This window comes from Pongo abelii, chromosome 9 (genome assembly GCF_028885655.2).
Source record: "Pongo abelii isolate AG06213 chromosome 9, NHGRI_mPonAbe1-v2.0_pri, whole genome shotgun sequence".
Classification (NCBI taxonomy): Eukaryota; Metazoa; Chordata; class Mammalia; order Primates; family Hominidae; genus Pongo; species Pongo abelii.
This window is the reverse complement of record NC_071994.2, coordinates 80,227,042-80,249,356: the sequence shown is the minus strand read 5'-3', so window position 1 is coordinate 80,249,356 and position 22,315 is coordinate 80,227,042. Positions and strand designations below refer to the sequence as shown.

At 48.5% G+C, this 22,315-nt stretch overlaps 1 protein-coding gene across 5 annotated transcripts; it reads left to right on the top strand.

The window, feature by feature from the left end:
* Positions 1–17: 17 nt before the first annotated feature.
* Positions 18–16,832, top strand: KCTD21 (potassium channel tetramerization domain containing 21). Of its 5 annotated transcripts, none has more exons than XM_063711305.1 (4): positions 27–186; positions 1,832–2,070; positions 6,996–7,092; positions 13,504–16,832. In XM_063711305.1, exon 4 carries the CDS (start codon positions 13,533–13,535, stop codon positions 14,313–14,315), a length of 783 nt encoding a protein of 260 aa, XP_063567375.1. In that variant the 5' UTR covers positions 27–186; positions 1,832–2,070; positions 6,996–7,092; positions 13,504–13,532; the 3' UTR covers positions 14,316–16,832. The 5 variants fall into 5 exon arrangements, with proteins under 5 accessions (XP_009245146.1, XP_002822337.2, XP_063567375.1 ...); XM_063711304.1 differs by having other exon boundaries at positions 140–186; positions 1,707–2,070; XM_009246871.4 differs by lacking the exon at positions 6,996–7,092 and having other exon boundaries at positions 18–186.
* The last annotated feature ends 5,483 nt before the right edge of the window (positions 16,833–22,315 follow it).

Sequence of the window (22,315 nt, the reverse complement as noted above, 5' to 3'; positions counted from 1 at the left end):
CCTGGGAGATGAAGTTCGCTCTCGACGCACCGAGCCGCGAGGAGCCCAGAGAGAACTACCAGTCCCGGAGGGCAGCGCGCGGACCCCGGACCAGCACGCCCCTGGGCTGGGCTCCGACCCTCCGCCTTCCTCGCAAAGCTGCGCTGGCCGCTCGCGGAGGGAGAGGCTGCAGAGCGAGGGCAGGAGGTAGGTGCGGCACGGCTGGGGTCGCGGGGCTTGGGGACTACCGGCGAGGGTACGTGGGCCCACTGAGCACCTGTCTTACTATGAGACTAATCTATCCCAGCCTCGCCATTCCCATCTGTAAAATGGGGATGGCAGCGCCTGTGGCTGCGGGGGAGGGGGCGCGTTTCGGGGTGAGGTGAGCCGAAGTGGGCAGAACTCTTAGAGGGGCGGGGCTGGTGGGCGGAGCAAGGGCGGATGGTGATAGTCGGAAAAGCCCGGATAATGAGGGTCGGGACTGTAGGAGGAGTCCTTGGTGGGTGGGGCAGGGAGGGGCGGGGTCTTTAGGTGGGGGTGGGGCACTTGTCAGGTCGGAGTGGGGGCTCTAGGGCTAGGGAGTGGGTGCGGAACAAGCCGATGAGGCCAGTCTGGGTGAGATTGGGGAAGGAAGGGCGGAGACACAGATGACAGGGAACTCGCCCCGCTCTGGAGAGCCGTGGGCCGGCAGCGCTGTGGCGGCGTGGGCAAAAGCCTGTGATGCATAGAACACCGCCCTTTACTGACTGGAAATAAAGAGTCCATCCCCGAGCTCAGTGCAGCACACCCGTGATCTCATTGACCTCTCACGCCCTGAAAGTAGAGGCGTCAGTATAGCGGTTGACAGGTGAGGAATGTGAGGCTCAGAAAAGCGAAGAGACTTGCCTAAAACCACTCAGGACTCCTTACTTCAAAGACCTTGCTTTTCTCTCTGCTCTTGGGGAGGCAGAGGTTTAGCTTGGCGTGGGAGGCAGGAAAGAAAGAAAAGTTTTGATGCCCTGACCTTCGCAAATTGTCTGGCAGGACCAGTCCCCCCAACCCTTCCGAATGGCAGCCTGTAAGGCAGCCCTTCTGTAGTACTGTGAGGATGAAATGAGATGGATTTGAAAGCACGGTGTTTATAAATTACTGTTTGGAGAAGACGTAGGAAGAGAGCGGTTTGAAATGGGTTGCTGGTGCCGGAGGAAAAGCACAAGGTGAAGCGTGAGAGTGAGCTGAGAAGGTGAAGGAAAGTTCTGGAAGGGGCTGGGGGATGGTAGTGGTTGTTGGAGGTCTACGCCCGGTGAAAGAATACCTTGCCATGCCAGATTCCGTTGTGTCCTTCTTCCAGCCCACCTCTCTCTCCTCCTGCCTTTTACGCAGCTCATTCTGGGGTCCCTGTGTCTAGGAAGCACCTTTTCTCTCCTACCTATGGGTGGAGATGGTAAATAGAGCAGCCTTCGGGCTTCTTAGAGATATGGACTGGGCAAGACAGAATTATAGACGCAGCTCTTTGATGTGGGGTGGTGAAGAAAGGGTAGTCGTCCTAGGGGCTTCAAGGCAAAGAGTCCTTTCTCCGGTGGGGTAAGGTGGGGAGGTCTCCCACTTACTGGAAGACACAGTACTCGCTCTGAGCATTGTCTTTCTTGAAATTTACCCAGCCACGTGCTGTCCATTCCCTTACGCAGTGGAAACTCTCCTTGCATTTACTCCCAAGTAATCACCTCTGCCTTGTCACATCCCTTTAGATTCCAGATTGAAAATTCAACAGAGCATTTCAAAATTAAAAAGTTTTAAAAATCCAGGTGGGAAAAATGGATCTGACTAAACAGGAGAGAAATTTCTTCCTCTTCCCCTATTCTACATGCTTCAGTGGATACAGAAACGGGCACCCCCAGCCCCAGCAAGGGAGCCAGGCATCCATCTACTTAAGTAAAGTTGGCTGTGGTAAGAGGTTAGACTAAAATTCTCCGGAGATGCAGAGGAGAAGGAATGAATTCCAGCTGAGAGACCTGGCCGATGCATGGGATTTGTCTTCAAGGTCGAGGCAGAGGGGATGGCAGATGCCAAATTGCAGAAGTCGAAGAAGGCCCAGTATGGTTGGTCTGTAAAGTAGGTATATAATAGTATCTACTTCATCTGTGAGATTGAAAGAGATTAACATGTATAAAGTGCCTAGCACGGTAATAACTGCTCAATAAACGTTAGCCATTATTATTGCTGTTGTAGTGTTTGTTATTGTTATGATCATCATCATCTGCCAGGAACGTGCCTAGGGCTGCACAGCTAGTAAGTGGCAGGGGATGATTCAAATGCAAACCCAGGTAATGCCGAATACCATGCATGGTTTGCCCCTACCGCACACAGCCTCTCCAGTTCTTTTCTTTCCTTTTTTTTTTTTTTTTTTTCTTTTGAGACAGGGTCTTGCTCTATTGCCCAAGCTGGAGTGCAGTGGCGTGATCTCGGCTTGCTGCAGCCTGACCTCCCAGGCTCAAGCGATCCTCCTACCTCAGCCTGTGCAGCTGGGACTACAGACACGTGTTACCATGCCCAGCTAATTTTTTTTTATTCTCTATAGAAACGAGGTCTCATTATGTTGTCCAGGGTGGTCTCAAACTCCTGAAGTCAAGTGATCCTCCCACCTGGGCCTTCCAAGTGCTGGAATTACAGGCATGAGCCACTGAGCCTGGCCTGTCTCTAGTTCTTTCTGCCCATCCTTGACATTTCTGAGGCCCAGGAGTGGCCTCTCTTTGTCAACATGCACAGTGAGTCATGACAGGAGTTTCTTTCCTGCCGGGTTACAGAGATTCTGGGTTCATGATGAGGCAGGAAAAACAAGGCCTGAACAGCCGTCTTCTCCCAGGCAGACTCACAGCACAGAAGATAGGCAGACCTGGCAGGGCGCGGTGGCTCACGCCTGTAATCCCAACACTTTGGGAGGCCGAGGTGGGTGGATCACTTGAGGTCAGGAGCTTGAGACCAGCCTGGCCAATGTAGTGAAACCCCGTCTCTACTAAAAATACAAAAATTAGCCGGGCATGGTGGCACGCACCTGAAATCCCAGCTACTCAGGAGGCTGAGGCAGGAGAATCACTTGAACCTGGGAGGCGGAGGTCACAGTGAGCCAAGATCATGCCACTGTACTCCTAACTGGGTGACAGAGCGAGACTCCATCTAAAAAAAAAAAAAATAGGCCTAGTGGTGTGGTTTCTGTGGGTGGTGGCTCTATCCAGACTGCCCACCCAGGCTTAGATTCTAACTCCTCCACCACTTAGCCCTGGTTGGCATCCTCACCCTCCAAATTCAGAAACACTTGGGAAGGAAAATTACGAGCTTTTCACACTTCTAAGTAGTAGTAGTAAATCTGTAACTTATTAAATCTGGCTATTTATTGGGGTCTGGCACTATGACTGTAACTTTACATCTATTGGCCCTATGAAGGAAGTGTTCTTCCCCCTTCTTTTAAAATACAAATATTTTAAAAATTATCAAGCTTACATAAAAGCTTAAAGTACAACCCTTAACCTAGATACGCCAAATCACAATTTGCCAATTGTGCTTTTACACAAACACACACTTTTTCGGCCAAATTATTTAAAAGTAAGTTACAGATACGTTGATTGATGTTTGACCCCTAAATTCTCAACATGTATCCCCTAATAAGGGCATTCTGCTACGTAGCTATAATACGTTATATGTAATAAGCAAGAAGTCAGTATTACCCAATGTAATAGTTATTCAAAATTTTCTGCCGGGTGCAATGGGTCTTGTCTATATCCCGAGCACTTTGGGAGGCAAAGGCAGACAGATTGCTTGAGCCCAGGAGTTCAAGGCCATCCTGGGCAACATAGTGAAACCCCATCTCTACAAAAACTACAAAATTTAGCAGGGTGTGGTAGCGTGCACCTGTAGTCCCAGCTACTTGGGAAAATCACCTGAGCCTGGGGATGTCAAGGCTGCAATGAACCGTGATTGCGCCACTGCACTCCAGCCTGGGCGACAGAGTGAGACCCTGTCTCAAAAAAGAAAAAAAAATTCTAATTGCCCAAAAATACCTTATATAGTTTCTGGTTTTTAAAATCAGATCCAGTCAAGATGTATATATTGCATTCTTTTATATCTCTTTTATCAACTCATTTAATCTAAATAGAGCCCCTTGGCATGGTAGCTCATGTCTGTAATCCCAACATTTTGGGAGGCCGAGGCGGGCAGATCACTTGAGGTCAGGAGTTCGAGACCAGCCTGGCCAACGTGGTGATACCCCATCTCAACTAAAAATACAAAAATTAGCCGGACATGGTGGTGTGTGCCTATACTCCCAGCTACTCAGGAGGCTGAGGCAAGAGAATTGCTTGAACCTAGGAGGTGGAGGTTGCAGTGAGCCGGGATTGTGCCACTGCATTCCAGCCTGGGCAACAGAGTGTGACTCTTATCTCAAATAAATAAATACATAAATAGAGCTTCTCCACCTATTTAAATATGTTTGATTGGTTTATCAATGATTAGATTCGGGTTAGATTTGAGTTTTTGGCAGTGTGTGTACTTACTGCATGTCAGGGGGATATGATGTCAGGGTCTTACTATCCATGAATACTAAATTTGATTATTAGTTAAGGTCATGGCAACCTGATCTCTACCATAAGGGTAATTTTTTCTCTTACAATTAATAAGTAATCTGTGAAGTGATTCTCTGAGTCTGTTATAATTATGTGTTCCTGATAACCTTTCACACCACATTCTTGGATGATCCTTGCTTGAATTACAGAACTGAGGGTTGCAAATTGGTAATTTTCTAATTCTGCCATTCCTTCTGTGTTTACTAGCTAGTGTTCTTTTTTATAGAATTAATTTTTCCTGTCTCTATCTTTCTCACTCCCTTCTTCTCACCCTCTTTTTTCTTTTGGGAATAACATTATGGACTCTTGTTTTTTGTTTGTTTTTGAGACGGAGTCTCACTCTTGTTGCCCTGGCTGGAGTGCAGTGGCACGATCTTGGCTCACTGCAACCTCCGCTTCCCAGATTCAAGCGATTCTTCTGCCTCAGCCTCCCAAGTAGCTGGAATAACAGGCGCACGCCACCCTGCCCAGCTATTTTTTGTATTTTTAGTAGAGATGGGGTTTTGCCATGTTAGCCAGGCTGGTCTTGAACTCCTGACCTCAGGTGATCCGCCCACCTCGGCCTCCCAAAGTGCTGAGATTACAGGCATGAGCTGCCGCACCCGGCCTGGACTCTTGGTCTTGTTGTTGTTGTTGGTGGTGTTGTTGTTTTTTAATTCATTGGGCTATATGAACTCACCTTGAACTTTTCCTGTAAAAGTCCAGGAATCATCAGTTTCTCCAGGAAGCCCTGGTTTCTTTTAGAAGAGATGATGACATTCAGAAAAAAGATCCAGGGCTAGGTGTGTTTATTGCTACTGGGTGTCATTTCTAGGCTCTATGAGTGAGCAGAGCTAGGAAATGATGGATAGGTGATTGATAGATAGATGATAGATGGACAATTTTCATTACTCAGTATGTTTATTGTTATAACAGCTAGTCCCCACTGACAGGATTGCATGGTAAGTCATTTCACTATGGAAGTAATGCTCATTATGGAAGTGGACAGTAATGTAGGAAAAAAGGAAATTGCACAGAAAAGAGCCCTTGCCTACTCCAGGTCGCCATGAGTATATAGGCTGTTGGCTAGGACCTCTGTGGCTGGGTTCAGCTTCCTGCCGAAGACGTCTAAAGGACTGGTTCTCTGAAGGGTGTCCAAACCAGAACTTCCCAGAGGCCATGACTCTGAGGTCAAGAATCCACATGAAGCCTTGGGCAAGGGATTCAAGCTCTTTGGGTCTGCTTTAGGTTGTCTTTGAAACAGAGACAATGTGATCGGTCCTGCCCGGGTCCCAGAGTTGTAAGGATCAATATATTTATCAATATGTTTATTTTTAAACATTGCTAGTTGTGTCTCTTCACATTTATTACCAAATTCCTTCTCTTCTCATTGTTTTAAAACCACAGAGTGAAATGTCATTGCTTTATAATCTGGTTTAATACATTGCGCTAAGATGTCTTATTCAAATACTCTTTGAGGTTATCAGTCATCAGTGCTTCCAGATTAAAATTTTAATTATTTAAATCTTTTTTGAAAAATACTATTGGGATTTGGATTAGGACAGCATAACAACTATAATTAATTTTGGTGGTGGGGGGGTGCTTTGGGATAAGGCCTGGCCCTGCCACCCAAACCAGAGTGCAGTAGCACGGTCTTGGCTCACTGCAACCTCCACCTACTGGCACAAAACCAATTATTAAAATAGAAGAAGTTCCTATAGCTATTATCACTTGGGAAATTACACGGTTTTTAGCCCTGGCCAACAGCTGGGGACAAATCTAAAATGTATATTGCTTATTATATCACAGTATCACACAACCCCTCCCCCGAGTGCGAGGCGGTGACTATGCAGACGTGAGACATGTATTTGCTCTCAGCTCACAAACTAGGCAGTGGTTTCCAAAAAAAATTGTTTTGTCACCCACAGTATGAAGATACCATGATCCAGTTCATAGACACACAACTGAAACAAAAGTTTCACAACAATATATAATTGGTCACAACCCACTTAACTGTATTGATGTCATGACTTGCCAATAGGTCACAACCTTCATTTTTTTCCTGTTTATGGAGGTAAAACTTAAGTATGGTAAAATTTACACTTTTTTTTTTTTAATTGAGACGGGGTCTTACTATGTTTTCCAGGCTTGTCTTGAACTCCTGGGCCCAAGTGACCCTCCTGCCTCGGCCTCTCAGAGTACGGAGATTATAGGCATGAACCATCACAGCTGGCCAAAATTCACCCTTTTAGATGTGTATAGTTACATGAATTTTGACAGTCTTTATAAGGACATTTGACCACCACTACATCATATTACTTTTGCGCCAACCTAATAGAATATTCCCATCACTCCAAAATATGCCTTGTGTTTCTTTGTAACCAGTCTTTTCTCTCCAACCCAGCCCCGGGAATTCACTTAATCTCATTTCTGTCTTTATAGTTTTGCCTTTGCCAGAACGTTATACAGATAGAATCATGCACCATGTAACCTTCTGAGGCTGTCTTCTTTCACTTGACGTAATGCTTTTGAAATTCATGTATGTGGTAATGTCTTTTAGTAGTTATATATTTAGTAGTTTACTAAGTATATATATTTATTATTTTACTAAGATATATATTATTAAAAATAAATATATATTTAGTATATACATTTAGTAGTTATATATTGTATATCTATTAGTAGTTATATATTTAGTAGTTATATATTGCTGAGTCATATTCTATTGTATGGATGTACTGCAATTTATCTGTTTACATTTTAGTTGTTTCTGAGTTTGGGCAATTATGAATAAGCTGCCATAAACATTCACATATGAGTCTTTGCATGGACATACGTCTCCATTTCTCTGGCATAAATATCTAGGAGTAGGGTCATTGGGTCACGTGATAATTGTATGCTGTATTAGTCCATTCTCACACTGCTAATAATGACATACCCGAGACTGGGTAATTTACAAAGGAAAGAGGTTTAATTGACTCACAGTTCCACAGGACTAGGGAGGCCTCAGGAAACTTAAAATAATGGTGGAAGGGGAAGCAAACATGTCCTTCTTCACATGGCAGCAGCAAGGAGAAGTGCCAAGCAAAGGGGGAAACCCCTTATAAAACCATCAGATCTCTTAAGAACTCACTCACTATCACAAGAACAGCATGAGGAAAACCGCCCCAATGATTCAATCATCTCCACCTAGTCCTGCCCTTGACACATGGGGATTATTACAATTCAAGGTGAGATTTGGGTGGGGACACAGAGCCAAACCATACCATATGTCAAACTATTTTCAACAGTGGTTACCATTTGCCAGCAGTGTATGAGGGTTCCATTGTTCTGTGTACTCACCTTCATTTGGCATTGTCAGTTTTTATATGAGCCACTGTAATAGGTAAATAGTAGCATATAATTGTGGTTTCAATTTTCATACTCTCATGACTAATGATATTGACCATATTTTCATGTGATTGTCAGTCATCTACATATCTTCTTTGCTGGAGTATTTGTTAAATCTTTTGTCTAGTTGTTTTGTTTTTGTTTTTTTTAAGTAGAGATAGGGTTTCGCCATGTTGGCCAGGCTGTTCTTGAACTCCTGGCCTCAAGTGATTTGCCCGCCTCAGCCTCCCAAAGTGCTGCGATTACAGGCATGTGCCACTGCACCCAGCTTTGTGTGTTTTTTAATTGGGTTATTTTCTTACTGAGTTTTGAGAGTTCTTTATATATTCTGGTTAACAATCCTTTATTAGATAGGTGTTTTGCAAATATTTTCTCCATCTGTGTCTTATTCTTTCATTTTCTTAACAGTGTCTTCTGAAAAGCAGAAGTTTTTTACATGGATGAAGTCTAGTTTATTGATGTTTTTAATGGTTTGTCCCTTTTAGGTCCTATCCAAGAAATCTTTGCCTAATCCACAATTGCAAAGGTTTTCTCCTAGAAGTTGTGTAGTTTTAGATTTTATATTTAGGTCTATGATCTGTTCTGAGTTTATTTTTCATAAACGGCATAAGAGATGGACCAAGGTTCTTTTTTCCCCCATATGGATGTCCACTGATCTGCATTTTGATATAGCCAGGGAAGAGGGCCATGTGCAAAACAGATCACTGCAGATGGAATGGTGAGTGCTGCCAGAGGGGGTTGTGCAAGGCACCAGGAAGCCCTGAGAGGAGAGCTGTTAACCTAGTGGAGATCTGGGGACAGCAGTACAGAGGTGATGACTCATAGGCTGGGCCTGAAAGGTAGACAGCAGAGAGGGTAGAGAAGGTAGACAGGGGTGGTCCTAGGGACAGCAAAGGCAGGGCAGGTGACAGCATGGAGGAGACTGACTCAGTGACGTCTGGAGTGCATGGAGGGCAGGGTTAGACACGAGAGGGAAAGAGGAAGGTGGTTTGGGCAGGGACGGTGCTTCAGGAAGGTCAGTCTGCAGACCAGAAAGGAAGGTGGACAGAAGGCAGGGAGTCGAGTGAGGATGTAGGAGTGCAGGGGGCAGGGATGAAGCCTGACCTCTGGGAGTAGCTATAGGGATGGGTTCAAGGAGACAGTCAAGACAAACTGTAGGGCTGAAGAGTCAGGTCTGCCTCCCTCAGGCAGTTGGGTGGCTGAGAAGAGTTCACAGCAGAGTTAGGGGCAGAGGAAGGCACAGGTGAGGCTTCTGGTACCTGTGTTACTGGTGGAGGGTCTTGACTACGAATTGTCCACGTCCTTGGCGTTTTGAACAAAGTAGCAGAAGGGCCAGACGTGGTAATCCCCACGCTTTGGGAGGCGTGGATGGGTGGATCACTTGAGGTCACTCCGAGACCAGCCTGGCCAACATGGCAAAGCCCGTCTCTACTAAAAATAAAAATAAAAAGAGTAGCAGGGGAATGAAATGCAGGAATGAAGCAGCGAAAGCAGGAATTAAAGTGAGAAAGCACTCCTCAGGGTGGGAGTGGGCCGGAGCAAGGAACTCAAAGGCCCAGTTATAAAGTTCTCTGGGCTTTAAGTGCCCCATTTGAGGTTCTTATCAGCCACCCCTTATCTGGACGAAGGATTCAGTCTGTGGCTAATTAAAGGCTGAGGTGAATGGGCACCTATGCAGATAAAGGGATGGTCCCAATCCAAGGCCCCCCTCCCTTTCCACCTGAGACATGGTGGAGTGGGAGGGTTGCAGAGAGAGGAGCGTTTGATCCTTTGTCACCCAGCTGGGGCAATGGCGTTTTTCCTCTTGGTTTAGCTTTAGGAATTTGGTGTTAATTGGCCTTAGGGTCCCTGCCCCCAGACCCGGGATTTTCCTTTTGATCCAGCTTTGGGAAGTCAGCAGAATTGGCCTCAGATTTTTTGCCCCCAGACCTTGGTGTTTTCTCTTTTATGAAGTTAGCACAAATTGGCCTTAAGTTCCGTGTCTCCAGACCCTGTTCTGCTGCCTCACTTGCAGAATATCCAGGTGGAGGTGGCCAGGAGGTATCTGGGAACACATAGGGGACTGAGGCTCAGTGGTGTTAGTTCATTACTACCTGACTGCAAACCTCCGCCGACTCATGAAACTCCCCTCGTGTCATGTCATTGTGCCTTTTGTAGCAGGGCCATGGATTTGTGATGATGGACACTGTGGCCCTGTGACTAGAAAATAGGGGCTTAGACCAGGCACGGTGGCTCACGCCTGTAATCTCAGGACTTTGGGAGGCCGAGGCGGGCAGATCACAAGGTCAAGAGATCGAGACCATCCTGGCCAACATGGTGAAATCCCATCTCTACTAAAAATACAAAAATAAATTAGCCGGGCATGGTGGCGTGTGTCTGTAATTGCAGCTACTTGGGAGGCTGAGGCAGGAGTGTTGCTTGACCCTGGGAGGCAGAGGTTGCAGTGAGCTGAGATTGTGTCACTGCACTCTAGCCTGGCAACAGAGTGAGACTCCATCTCAAAAAAAAAAAAAGAAAGAAAAGAAGGGCTTAGAGGACTGAGTTCTGTGACTCGATAGGTAAGGGGAGATCACCACAGAGAGCACCCTAGACTCGGAGCAGGAGACCTGCCTGCTAGCTAGCCTCTGCCCTGACTGCCTGTGCAACTGTGCTGCTCTCCCCAGACAAATGACCGGGAGCCATGACGTCATCGGGGGCACAGGAAAGCAGGTGCTCTGCTGCTTTTGCAAGCAGAGAAATAAGAGTTTGGGCACTTATCCAGGGGTCCCAGGGAATGCCCTGTGGCTCCTGACGTCCCCCGTCTGTAATGCTCTGAGCACTTCAGCACTAATGCATGGAAGAGATAAGGGTCTGTGGCCCATGGAACTGTCCATGTCCTCTCTGACACCTGCTCCTTTTCCTGCCGTGAAGTTAAGCCACTTTACAGAGCCTGGGCCTGAAACCCAATGTTGGGAGGGAGTGTTTGTTTTCAAGGAGAAAGAGAGACTGAAACTAGAACATGCACATTTCTATCCAGAAGAAAACAGGTGGAGTAGACTAGAGTCCTGCAAAGAGGGCAACAGGGAAGAAGATTCTGGACTGAGTAAAGGGGACCCACTCCTGGGTCCACCTCCTGCCTGGGCCCTCTGGAGAGAGAATTGGTCAGATTCAGCCCTGAGTCACAGCACCATCCCCAGTTGCTGCCTCGCAGCCGTCTCCACACCAGCAGCCATGCCCCCAACAGCAGCTCGCCCACACCTCTGTGGGACCTCCCCACCGTCTCGCAGCCCGTCTGCTCCAGGCTTCTACTGACGATTTTGTATTTCACATGGGCTCATTTCTCCTCAGACACTCCAGATGGGGAATGCCTTTCTGTAATATCAAAGTGCCCCGTTAGACTGGGGAGGAATCATGAGGGGACATACCCCTGCCCCTGTCAGAGAGTCGAGCATGGCAGCTGAATATCTCTCACACGGGCATGGCCCCCGTCCTCTGGAGAAAGGAGGCCTCAGTGCAGTCAGCCTCTTCAGGAGGCAGAAATGTTGAGAAGTTCTCGCCACCCCTGCTGGGTGACTTTGGGGAGGTGTCTCCTCAGACCTCTGTTTCTCCATCTGGACAGTAAGCATGCTTGAAAGGATGGGTTTTTGTGTGTTTTTTGAGACCGGGTCTCACTCTGTCTCCCAGGCTGGAGTTCTGTGGCGTAATCACGGCTCACTGCAGACTCAAGCGACCTCCCAGACTCAAGCGATCCTCCCACCTCAGCCTCCCAAGTAGTTGGGACTACAAGTGCTCGCCACCACACCCTGCTTTGTTGTTGTTGTTGTTGTTGTTGTTGTTGTAGGGACAGGGTTTCGTCATGTTGGCCAGGCTGGTCTCAAACTCCTGAGCTCAAACGATCTGCCCGCCTCGGCCTCCCAATGTGCTGGAATTACAGGCATGAGCCACTGTGTCTGCCAGCCAGATAGTTTTTGATGTGCCAAGGTTCATTCCAGAACGTCTCCCACATCTTCTACCTGTCTTGTCACTGTGCCTTTACTCTCTCTTGTCTTCTCTACCAGCACAGGCTCTTCTGGGGGTAATACTGGGGCCAGTTCCTCTTGGCATCCCTACTGCCATGTCAGGGAAGGATTGCTGAATCTGGTCCACAGGTTGGCTCTGGGGAAAGTATAGTGTTGGAAGCTGGAGCTGAGATCTCCTGTTTTCTAGAACATGTGGTGAAGGAGACTTGCCAGCCATAGATGCTGACAGCTGAGAGATCAGGGGGGTTTGTCAAGGAGTGGATAGGGTGCCTTCAGGAGGGTGCTCTGACAGAGTCCTGCATTTGCACTGACCTTGCAGCCAGTTTCAGAGAAGCTTGGGGTGTTATGACAGCAAAGGACAGGCCACCAGGAGCCAGGAGCATCTTAATGGCAAGGCAAGTCAGCATGGGAGCAGTGAAAGTCTAGAAAGGATTGTCATTTGCAGTCCGGACAGCTGAGTGACCCACTGTGGGCCTTGAAGATACATGGAAATGACACTAATCATGGCCATTCATTGTCAAATCTTTGAGAGAGAAAAATAATTAATTCAGCAGTGTCATTGGTACAGAAGGAGGAGCACTGAGCCTGGAGTCATAAATCTCAGACCATTTGTTGAGTACTTAGAACATACCGATCTTTGGCTAGTAAGCATTTACACATTTTTCTTTCATATAAAAGAAACTGAGTTTGAATCCTGGCAAGGCACTTCACCTTTCTGAGCTTGAGGAATGAATCCTGGCACAGTTCTCCTCACCTGCACAACAGGAATGGATGATTATATTGTCTGTGTCAAAAGATGATACAACTTTTTTTTTTTTTTTTGAGACGGAGTTTCACTCTTGTTGTCCAGGCTGGAGTGCAGTGGCACAGTCTCGGCTCACTGCAACCTCCACCTCCTGAGTTCAAATGATTCTCCTGCCTCAGCCTCCTGAACAGCTGGGATTACAGGCACCCACCACCATGCCCAGCTAATTTTCGTATTTTTAGTAGACATGGGGTTTCACCATGTTGGCCAGTCTGATCTTGAACTCCTGATCTCAGGTGATCTGCCCGCCTCGGCTTCCCTAAGTGCTGGGATTACAGGTGTGAGCCACCGCACCTGGCTGATACAACTATTATGTAAGCAAATATATGTATAAACACGTAGCATAGCTTTCAGTCCAGGCACGTTTTCCTTTCTTTCTTTAGACCAGTGGTTCTCTATTCTAACTGAACATTTAGAATCGCTAAGGGAACTCTCTCAAAATACCAGTGCTGGGGCAGTATTCCAGACCAATTAAAATAGAATGTCGGCGGCAGAGGGGGGCAGGGGGGACCCAGGCTTTAGGGGTCCTTTCCTTTCTTTCCCTGTTTCCTTTTTCCTTTCCTTTTCCCTTTCTCCTTTCCCTCTCCCTAGTGAAGCTAATGTACTTTGCACAGTGTTAGCAATTATCACCCATTCATCAGGTATTAATTCATTTCGATCCCAAGGGCATAGGCTTGATGTACAATAAGGAGTTAAGGACTGTGAGTTCTCTGATAAGGTTTGGTTATAGTCATTTCTCACTTGTCACCCTCTCCAGGACTACTTCCAGCAACCCAGTCTCCTGCCATGTCTGACCCCATCACGCTGAACGTCGGGGGGAAGCTCTATACAACTTCATTGGCGACCCTGACCAGCTTCCCTGACTCCATGCTAGGCGCCATGTTCAGTGGGAAGATGCCCACCAAGAGGGACAGCCAGGGCAACTGCTTCATTGACCGTGACGGCAAAGTGTTCCGCTATATCCTCAACTTCCTGCGGACCTCCCACCTTGACCTGCCCGAGGACTTCCAGGAGATGGGGCTGCTCCGCAGGGAGGCCGACTTCTACCAGGTGCAGCCCCTGATTGAGGCCCTGCAGGAGAAGGAAGTGGAGCTCTCCAAGGCCGAGAAGAATGCCATGCTCAACATCACACTGAACCAGCGTGTGCAGACGGTCCACTTCACTGTGCGCGAGGCGCCCCAGATCTACAGCCTCTCCTCCTCCAGCATGGAGGTCTTCAACGCCAACATCTTCAGCACCTCCTGCCTCTTCCTCAAGCTCCTTGGCTCCAAGCTCTTCTACTGCTCCAATGGCAATCTCTCCTCCATCACCAGCCACTTGCAGGACCCCAACCACCTGACTCTGGACTGGGTGGCCAATGTGGAGGGCCTGCCAGAGGAGGAGTACACCAAGCAGAACCTCAAGAGGCTCTGGGTGGTGCCCACCAACAAGCAGATCAACAGTTTCCAGGTCTTCGTGGAAGAGGTACTGAAAATCGCTCTGAGCGATGGCTTCTGCATCGATTCTTCTCACCCACATGCTCTGGATTTTATGAACAATAAGATTATTCGATTAATACGGTACAGGTAAAAGGACCCCAACAACATTGGAGACGGGGAGTCCCAAGAAGCTCATGTCAGCCAGGTCTTGGAGGGCATCTCGCCAGTGGTGCGAGGCAGGAGACTATACTAATCTGTATTAATTGTGTAGCAGGACTTGATTCCCCCCATGATGAAGTCCACCTTTTGGAATCCAGTGTCCTCTGAATAGAACCACCTTTTTTCTTGCCATTTTGAGCTGCAGACAGGCGGTTTATTATGACAAGTGAAGAGTCAGCTGATGTGTACTAAAGGAGGCCATAGGAGGATTTTCCAGCCAGCACAAAGGAACGGCAGTTTTCTCCTGGGCTCCATCTCTCTGTACCACTAGCCAGTGCTGCATTTATCCATCTGTAAGAAGGCCCTGGTGGAGAGGATGGGATGAGAACAAGAGGCTACCTCCAGTTAACCAGGACATAAAGTCCCCAGCGGTTCCTGTCACACCTGCTCCACCCTCCCCAGGGTGCATCCATGATCGTGGATGTTTGCCCAGGGATGACCATGTTTGGCTGGCTTGGAATGCTGTGCATTCTCAGAGCTCTGTTAGTGTCCCCTCTTGGAGGACAGAGATGAGGTGTGGCAGGGTCTAGAGGAATGAGTGTCCAGGCAGGGTTCAGAAGGTAGGAATGTCCGTCTTGATGGGGCTGAATCGGGATTCCTGGCTTCAGAAAGGGTCTGCTATCTTTGCAAAGATGTGCAAGTATCTGCAGCCAGTGTAATGAAATCACTTCCAAATCCAGCCTGTTGCCTAACTTTGTCATTGTTTTCCCAAAAATTTGAGGTATCATTGAAACAGGTCATTTCAAACAAATATATTATGGATTCTCAGGGTTGGAAATAATTCGATGATTGCTTAGTCTTCCCCCACTCCTAGAACACCCCAGCACATCTGAAGATGAGCGCCTCTCCCTGGGTACCTGCAAGTGATCACCTTGGCCTGCTTGCAGGCCTTGATAGGAAGCACACCGTCCCCAGGGCAGCTCCTGCTGTGGTTGGATGGTTCTGACTGTTACACAGTTCTTCCCTATATTGAGCCAAAATCTGTCCTGCCACTTGCTGGATCTTGGTTGCAGACCTTCCCATTCACCCAGTTATATATCTTTGCTTTCAAAATAGTCACCTTGAGAGACCAGACATTTTTCTGAAAACATCATTACTCAGAATTCAGATTCCCCTCTGGGATCTGTCTTCAGAATCAAAGTTAGCTCTTTTCTATCCCCTGTAAGTCAGTTCCCTTTTGTTATAGCTTCACTTCGTTTGTGACCCCCCCCTTCACCCACCTTCCTCACCATCTGTGGCTCCATATGCCTTTCAACCATTTTCTTTTGGAAGAGGAAGATTCACGGCCCCTGAGGAGATCCAGAGGAAAGAGACAGTCTCCGAGGGTGCTGTGCAGCAAGGAGCCCAGGAGTGGTATGAACCGTAACAGTGCCCTTAGAGTAAATGTGCAGCCCCTAAAAACCTGCCCTCAGGAAGGCAGCCTTCCCCTGCAGTCCTGTGTCCTACCCCTGGGTCTCTGTGGGGTGCCATCCAGGGCAAGCAACCCAAGCACTGCTTCCCACCGGGTGATGAGCCGTGCAGACCTCCAAACTGCACGTCATGATTCATCCCTAAAGTGAGTTTGGCCTTGAGAGTCCCAGGGTCCTCCCCCACTGGGCAGGGGTCCTTAAAGCCAAGGAAGCCTGGTGACACAGGCACCCATGGGAGGTGGGCCCAGAAAGGGGCTTCCCATAGATAGGCCCTGTGAGTAGGGAGCTTGTACACGGGGCCATGGGCAGAGCCAGCTCCCTTGAGCAGTAAAGGCCCTTTTCCCCCTACAGTGGGACCCAGGAGTCTCTCTGACAGCTTTTCTGCCAGGTGCAGTGGCTCATGCCTGTAATCCCAACGCTCTGGGAGGCCAAGGTGGGAAAATCACCTGAGGTCAGGAGTTCAAGACCAGCCTGGCCAACATGGTGAAACCTCATCTCTGCTAAAAATACAAAAATTAGCTGGGTGTGGTGACGGGCGCCTATAACCCCAGCTATTTGGGAAGCTGAGGCAGTAGAATCACTTGAACCCAGATAGCAGAGGTTGCAGTGAGCTGAGAGTGTGCCATTGCAGAGTGAGACTCCATCCCAAAAAAAGCCAGCTGTCCCAGGCCAAGAGTACTTGGGAGAGCCCCTCATGGAGAACCTAGTTTAGACCAAGTAGCAGAAGCTGTGGTCATAACAAAACAATTTGAGGAAGAAATCTTACAAATCACCACTGCCCTTTTTCCTTTTCCATAAAACTGTCCATCTTTTCGGTGCTCCCTAATCCAAGCAGCTTGACTTTAGAGAAGTTGCAGAAGCAATGAAGCCACTAACATGCTGTGTGACTTTATGCAAGTCACTCACCTCACTGAGCCACCTCCATTTCTTCATCTGTGAAATGGGCATAACAGTAATACATAACCCTACCTACCTCACAGGGCTGTTGTGAGGATCAAATGAAATAATGTACGTGAGAATACAGTATAAATGATAAAGGATTGTTATTCTTTTGTGTCTGCTTGTAACAGGGAAAAATACTGGTCTTGAGTCACGGTGACTTGGGTTTGAATCCAGAGCTCCAAGCCTCTGTAACTTTGGACAAGTCACTGAACTTGTCTGATTTGTTTCCTCATCAGGTAACAACCCCTTCCTCCCAGGGTTATGCAACTTAAACGAGTTGGCGTCTGTGAAAATTCTGAGCTGGGCCTGGCACCCAGGAGCTCAGTGCTCTTGCAGGAGGTAGTCATGGTGGACTCTGGTGGGGGACTAGGAGTCCCAGGAGAGTAGAGTTTAACAAGCCCTTACAGAGCACTTGCTCTGTGGGCCCTGAGGATGGGAACAGCCACGAGTAAGCTAAGTTCAGCCTGGAGAAAGTTTAGAGCTTCACACAACGTACTTTGGGAACTCAGGGAAAGGGTTCAGTTCTTAGAAGGAGCCTTGTGGATGGCCAAGGTGGGCCTCTGAGGGTAGGTCAGGCTTGACAGAATAAGCAAGAGAGTGCTGTGGGCACAGGGAACAGCAAGAGCAGAGCTGGCAGCCAGGCAGGAAGGGCAAGCAAGGGAGGATGTGCGTTCACACCACAGCTGCACGACGGGAAGGGGGGCACGCAGTGCATCTCATTGCCCGCATCCAGGTTAGGTGAGCTCAGCCTTCTGCTTGGCAAAAATGTGAGAAAGACGGAGAACAAACGTTCAGCAGTGATGGCAGCACCATCGGCGGACAGGTGAGTCTGAGTGCGAACTGTGAGCAGGGATGTGCTGCTTGTGATCGCTTCATTGCCCTGGGTGAGACCATGTGGTGATCTCACCTGGACCCAGTTTAGCCTTTTATCCCGCCGAGGGCTCCATCCCAGCTGAAGGAGCAACGCCGGGAACACAACACTCGTCAGCTCTCAGTTCCTGCCCTAGGTGTGGTCCCCTGCATGCAGAGGGACAGTTAGAATGGGTGCTTGAGGGAACCCTAAGCACCCACCTTGGTGTGACTACTTCATGAGGCCACCACCAAACAGGGACCCTGCATGCTTGAAGGCCAGCAGCAGGCACCACTCTGTGACCTCATGCCCTCAGCATCTCCAAAAGCCCTCCACCCTCTTAAGAAGGGCCTAGCCTCATGACCCTGGTCTGCCTTTGGGCCAGATCTCCCTATGCAGGGGTGGCCAAGGTCCCCACTTGCCCACACCTCAGAATTTACAGCCTAGGAGGCAGCCACTCTTTTGTAAACTGCACCCTAAATCACACAGCATTTGTGTAACCACCCATTTATTCACCCCAAACTTCCAGCTTCCTTTTACAAATTACTCTTAAAACAGTCTGACTTTGGGAGGCTGAGGTGGGTGGATCACGAAGTCAAGAGATCAAGACCATCCTAGCAAACATGGTGAAACCCCATCTCTACTAAAAATACAAAAATTAGCCAGGCGTGGTGGCGCATGCCTGTAGTCTCAGCAACTTGGGAGGCTGAGGCAGGAGAATAGCTTGAACCTGGGAGGCGGAGGTTGTGGTGAGCCCAGATCGCACCACTGCACTTCAGCCTGTCAACAGAGTGAGACTCCGTCTCAAAAAAACAAACAACAACAACAACAAAATAGTCATCAGGCTAGGTGTGGTCGCTCAGACCTGTAATCTCAGCATTTTGGGAGGCCAGGGTAGGCAGATCACTTTAGGTCAGGAGTTCGAGACCAGCCTGATGAACATAGTGAAACCCTGTCTCTACTAAAAATACAAAAATAAGCCAGGCATAGGGGCGCATGCCTGTAATCCTAGCTACTCGGGAGGCTGAGGCACAAGAATTGCTTGAACCTAGGAAGCAGAGATTGCAGTGAGTCAAGATCACACCACTTCACTCCAGCCTGGGCAACAGAGCAAGAATGTCTAAAGAAAATAATTTTTTTAAAAATCAGTCTGTCATCAGTGGGGGCGTAGCCAAGGTCAGTCCTGGGCCAATTTCTTGGCCCAAGAAATTTCAGCCCATCCCTTTCCTGAATTGCAGTCTCTCCACACTGACCGCCTACGTCTGCCTGTGTCCCAGGGGGCTCTGGGCTGATGGGGGTGGCTGACTGGGAAAAGAGGCCTGTGATCAGCTCCAGGAGCAAAACAACCTTGATAGCAGGCCCATCAAAGGGAGGGACGAGACTCTGGCAGCTCTCTCTGCCCAGACAGCCTGGTGACCTCAGTCTCCTTCAGAACCTTCGGGACAGTGTGGCACCAACCGAGCTGTGGAAACAGTCCAGTAACACACTCGCCCCAGTCTGGGGCACAGGGACCAACGGGGGCTCGCCAAGCAACCCATGGCACCCAGGACCCCACCCGACACAAAGGACAGCAAAACAAGCTTTGAGGCGGGGCTGCCTGGCTCTGAGGCTCATGAAGAAGTGCAGGCTCAGCCTGCTCTATCTGACCCCTCCCCACTTGTTTTCCTAGTCCCGTTTCCTGCCAACTTCCCTGCCACTCCCACCACCCCACCACCAAAACACAGGGCATTTCACAGCCTTTGTCAACATTTCCCAGTTAGCTGGCAGCCCCGGAGTGTTCTAGCCCATTCGCTTCCTTACGCCAAGTCCCTCTCCAAAGCCCGGGTTCTCCTTTACCAAAGAGTTGGGCAAAGGCCTTGTTGAGCCACATTTGAAATCCCTAGGGACCCTACCAGCTAAAGAGCAAAGGTTAATGTGTGATGACATGGATACCCTTCCCCAGCCCTAATTAGTTCACTTTATACCTCCTATGTTGGATTTGCTTACTCTACACCCTTTCGCTTGACACCTTGTATTAAGTTGCCAAGTGCCTTCACATCCACAGTTTCCTTTCACAGAACCACAGGATATGTCTTGCCATCCCACACTTGTCTGGGCCTCCCTTTACCACTCTGTCTTCACAGCTCATCCTTCAATACTGTGTAAGCCCCGCCTCCTTAGCTCCACCCAATAAAGTCAGTCCCAGTCCCTGCTGTGCCACCCTATACCTGGTGAGCACTTTTGTCATCACATCGCACTTGTTCACAGCTAGTGCTGTACTGGTAAACAAAGCCCTGATCTGTAGTGTGGGCCAATTTCCCACTAAATACCGTCACCATCGTCAGTTTCAAATAAATACTGCCGGCCAGGTGCAGTGGCTCACGCCTGTAATCCCAGCACTTTGCGAGGCCAAGGCAGACGGATCACCTGAGGTCAGAAGTTCAAGACCAGCCTGACCAACATGGAGAAACCCTGTCTCTACTAAAAATACAAAAAAAAAAAAAAAAAAAAAAAAAGCCGGTTGTGGTGGCACATGCCTGTAATCCCAGCTACTCGGGAGGCTGAGGCAGGAGAATCACTTGAACCTGGGAGGTGGAGGTTGCAGTGAGCCAAGACCATGCCATTGCACTCCAACCTGGGCAACGAGAGCAAAACTCCGTCTCAAAAAATAAATAAATAAAATAAAATAAATACTGTCACCATGGTCAGTTTCAAGCCACTAATGGGATGTCACCATCAAGCTGGAAGACAGGCATACAAGAGGCTCTGGAGAGCCAGGGTGAGCAACTCCAGCCCCCCACCATCTTTCTGGCTGATCCACATGCTGGTAAGGACAGGGGCTCCATCGTGCCATACTAGGGACTGGCCCCTAGCCTCTTCTCCTGCCCCTTCATCCTGTGACACTAACCTGTGAACATAATGCTTACAGATGGAGCAGTCCTGTGATTTCTGTATTTTCCAGTGTGAACTGCTGGACTGTATAAGCACTGCTGGGCATAAAATGACCAGCAAAATGGAGTCACTCAGATGGCATGTCACACCACTGACATGCCCATGAATGTAGATGGAAAGCTTTTGTGAGGGGGAGGCTCACTCCCCTGAAACATGGTGCTTACCACCTTCTTAGAAGACAAGCCAGGTTAGACAAACCGAGCCACCCTGCCCCCTAACCCCAGCCCCACCATTCCTGAGCAGAGAGAGGTTCTCCATGACAGCCCCATGTCCTGACCTAAGCCAAGGTAAGACAGTATAGAGAAGACAAGAGACTGGGTCACCAAGACCCCCTGGGCCTCACATGTCCAGGCATATTCCCTCCGCTGCCTTCTTGTATCCCTTAACAAGCTGACCCACGTCACATAGCAAAGGGGGACCTCTCTCCTAAGTTAGCTGACCAGGCTGAGTTTGTAACCATAAAAATAAGAAACTAACCATTTCTGTCCTTGAGTGCTGTCTCCCAAAGTTGCTAAAAGCAGGCTTCTGGCATTCCTGATAAGAACCAGACCAGATGCAGTTGGCTGAAGACAAGATGGACTCCAGCACTGATCTTTCACCAAGCTTTCCTTATAATAATCACATCGTAATACCAAAAATCACACGCAGGGCTGGAGATTTAACGCGCTAATGAGACATATGATGCATGAGAAACGCATGGTCAAACTGCGCAGGTGCTAAAAGTTCCCCATCTCTACATGCCTACATGTCACTCCTTTTTCTCACCTCAGCTTCCTTAAAATGACAAGAGCCAAGTCCTTGCAGGAGCTAGCACCAGGATCCCTTTCCCATACAATGCTCCCGCACAGTTGCTCCAGCCGCAAGCCTATGAAACCTTGCCTAAGTAAAAGTTCTGTTTGGCCTGGTGTTAATTTCTTTCTTTTCTTTTTGTGTGCGGAGGGGACGGAGTCTTACTCTGTCACCTGGCTGGAGTGCAGTGGCATGATCTCAATTCACTGCAACCTCCACCTCCCGGGTTCAGGCGATTCTCCTGCCTCAGCCTCCAGAGTACCTGGGACTACAGTCGCGTGCCACCACGCCCAGCTAATTTTTGTATTTTTAGTAGAGACGGGGTTTCACCGTGTTGGCCAGGATGGTCTCGATCTCTTGACCTCATGATCTGCCCGCCTCGGCCTCCCAAAGTGCTGATATTACAGGTGTGAGCCACTGCACCCAGCCAGTGTTCATTTCTATTTACATGAGAGCCAAAAACTAGAGGTCCAAGCTGGGATAACAAAGCCACTCCTGCTGCTTAGAGTGCCCCACTGATACTAGGAGTTAAGAATAAATCACTTAGGCAGATAGTAAGGGTATGGGAGTCCTCGGTAAGGCTTTTCTTTTTAATGAAAAGCAGCCCAAAATCATTTTCTACCAAACAGCAGCCTATAAAGTCAAGCTGCAGATACAGACAAACAAGCTGGGAGCTTGCATGGCTGAATGTCGGCAGAAACTAGGGACTAGGGACTAGACATGTTCAAGATGGTGGCTCCACCATCCCTTCTTTGCCAGCCACGTGTACAGTAAGGAGCAGACAAGATGGCACTGGCCAAGGAGAGTTCATTTGCATCATAGGATTAGGGTGGGGCAACAAGCCTTCCTTGCGCTATGTAAATATCACACCTGATCAAAGCAATCTGTGATCCCTACATAAATCAGACACCGCCTCCTCAAGCTGGACTATAAAGTCGGGTGCAGCCACCACCAGCCGGTCTTTTCCACTCAGAGACCCCTCTCTCTCTATAGAAAGAGCTGTTTATCTTT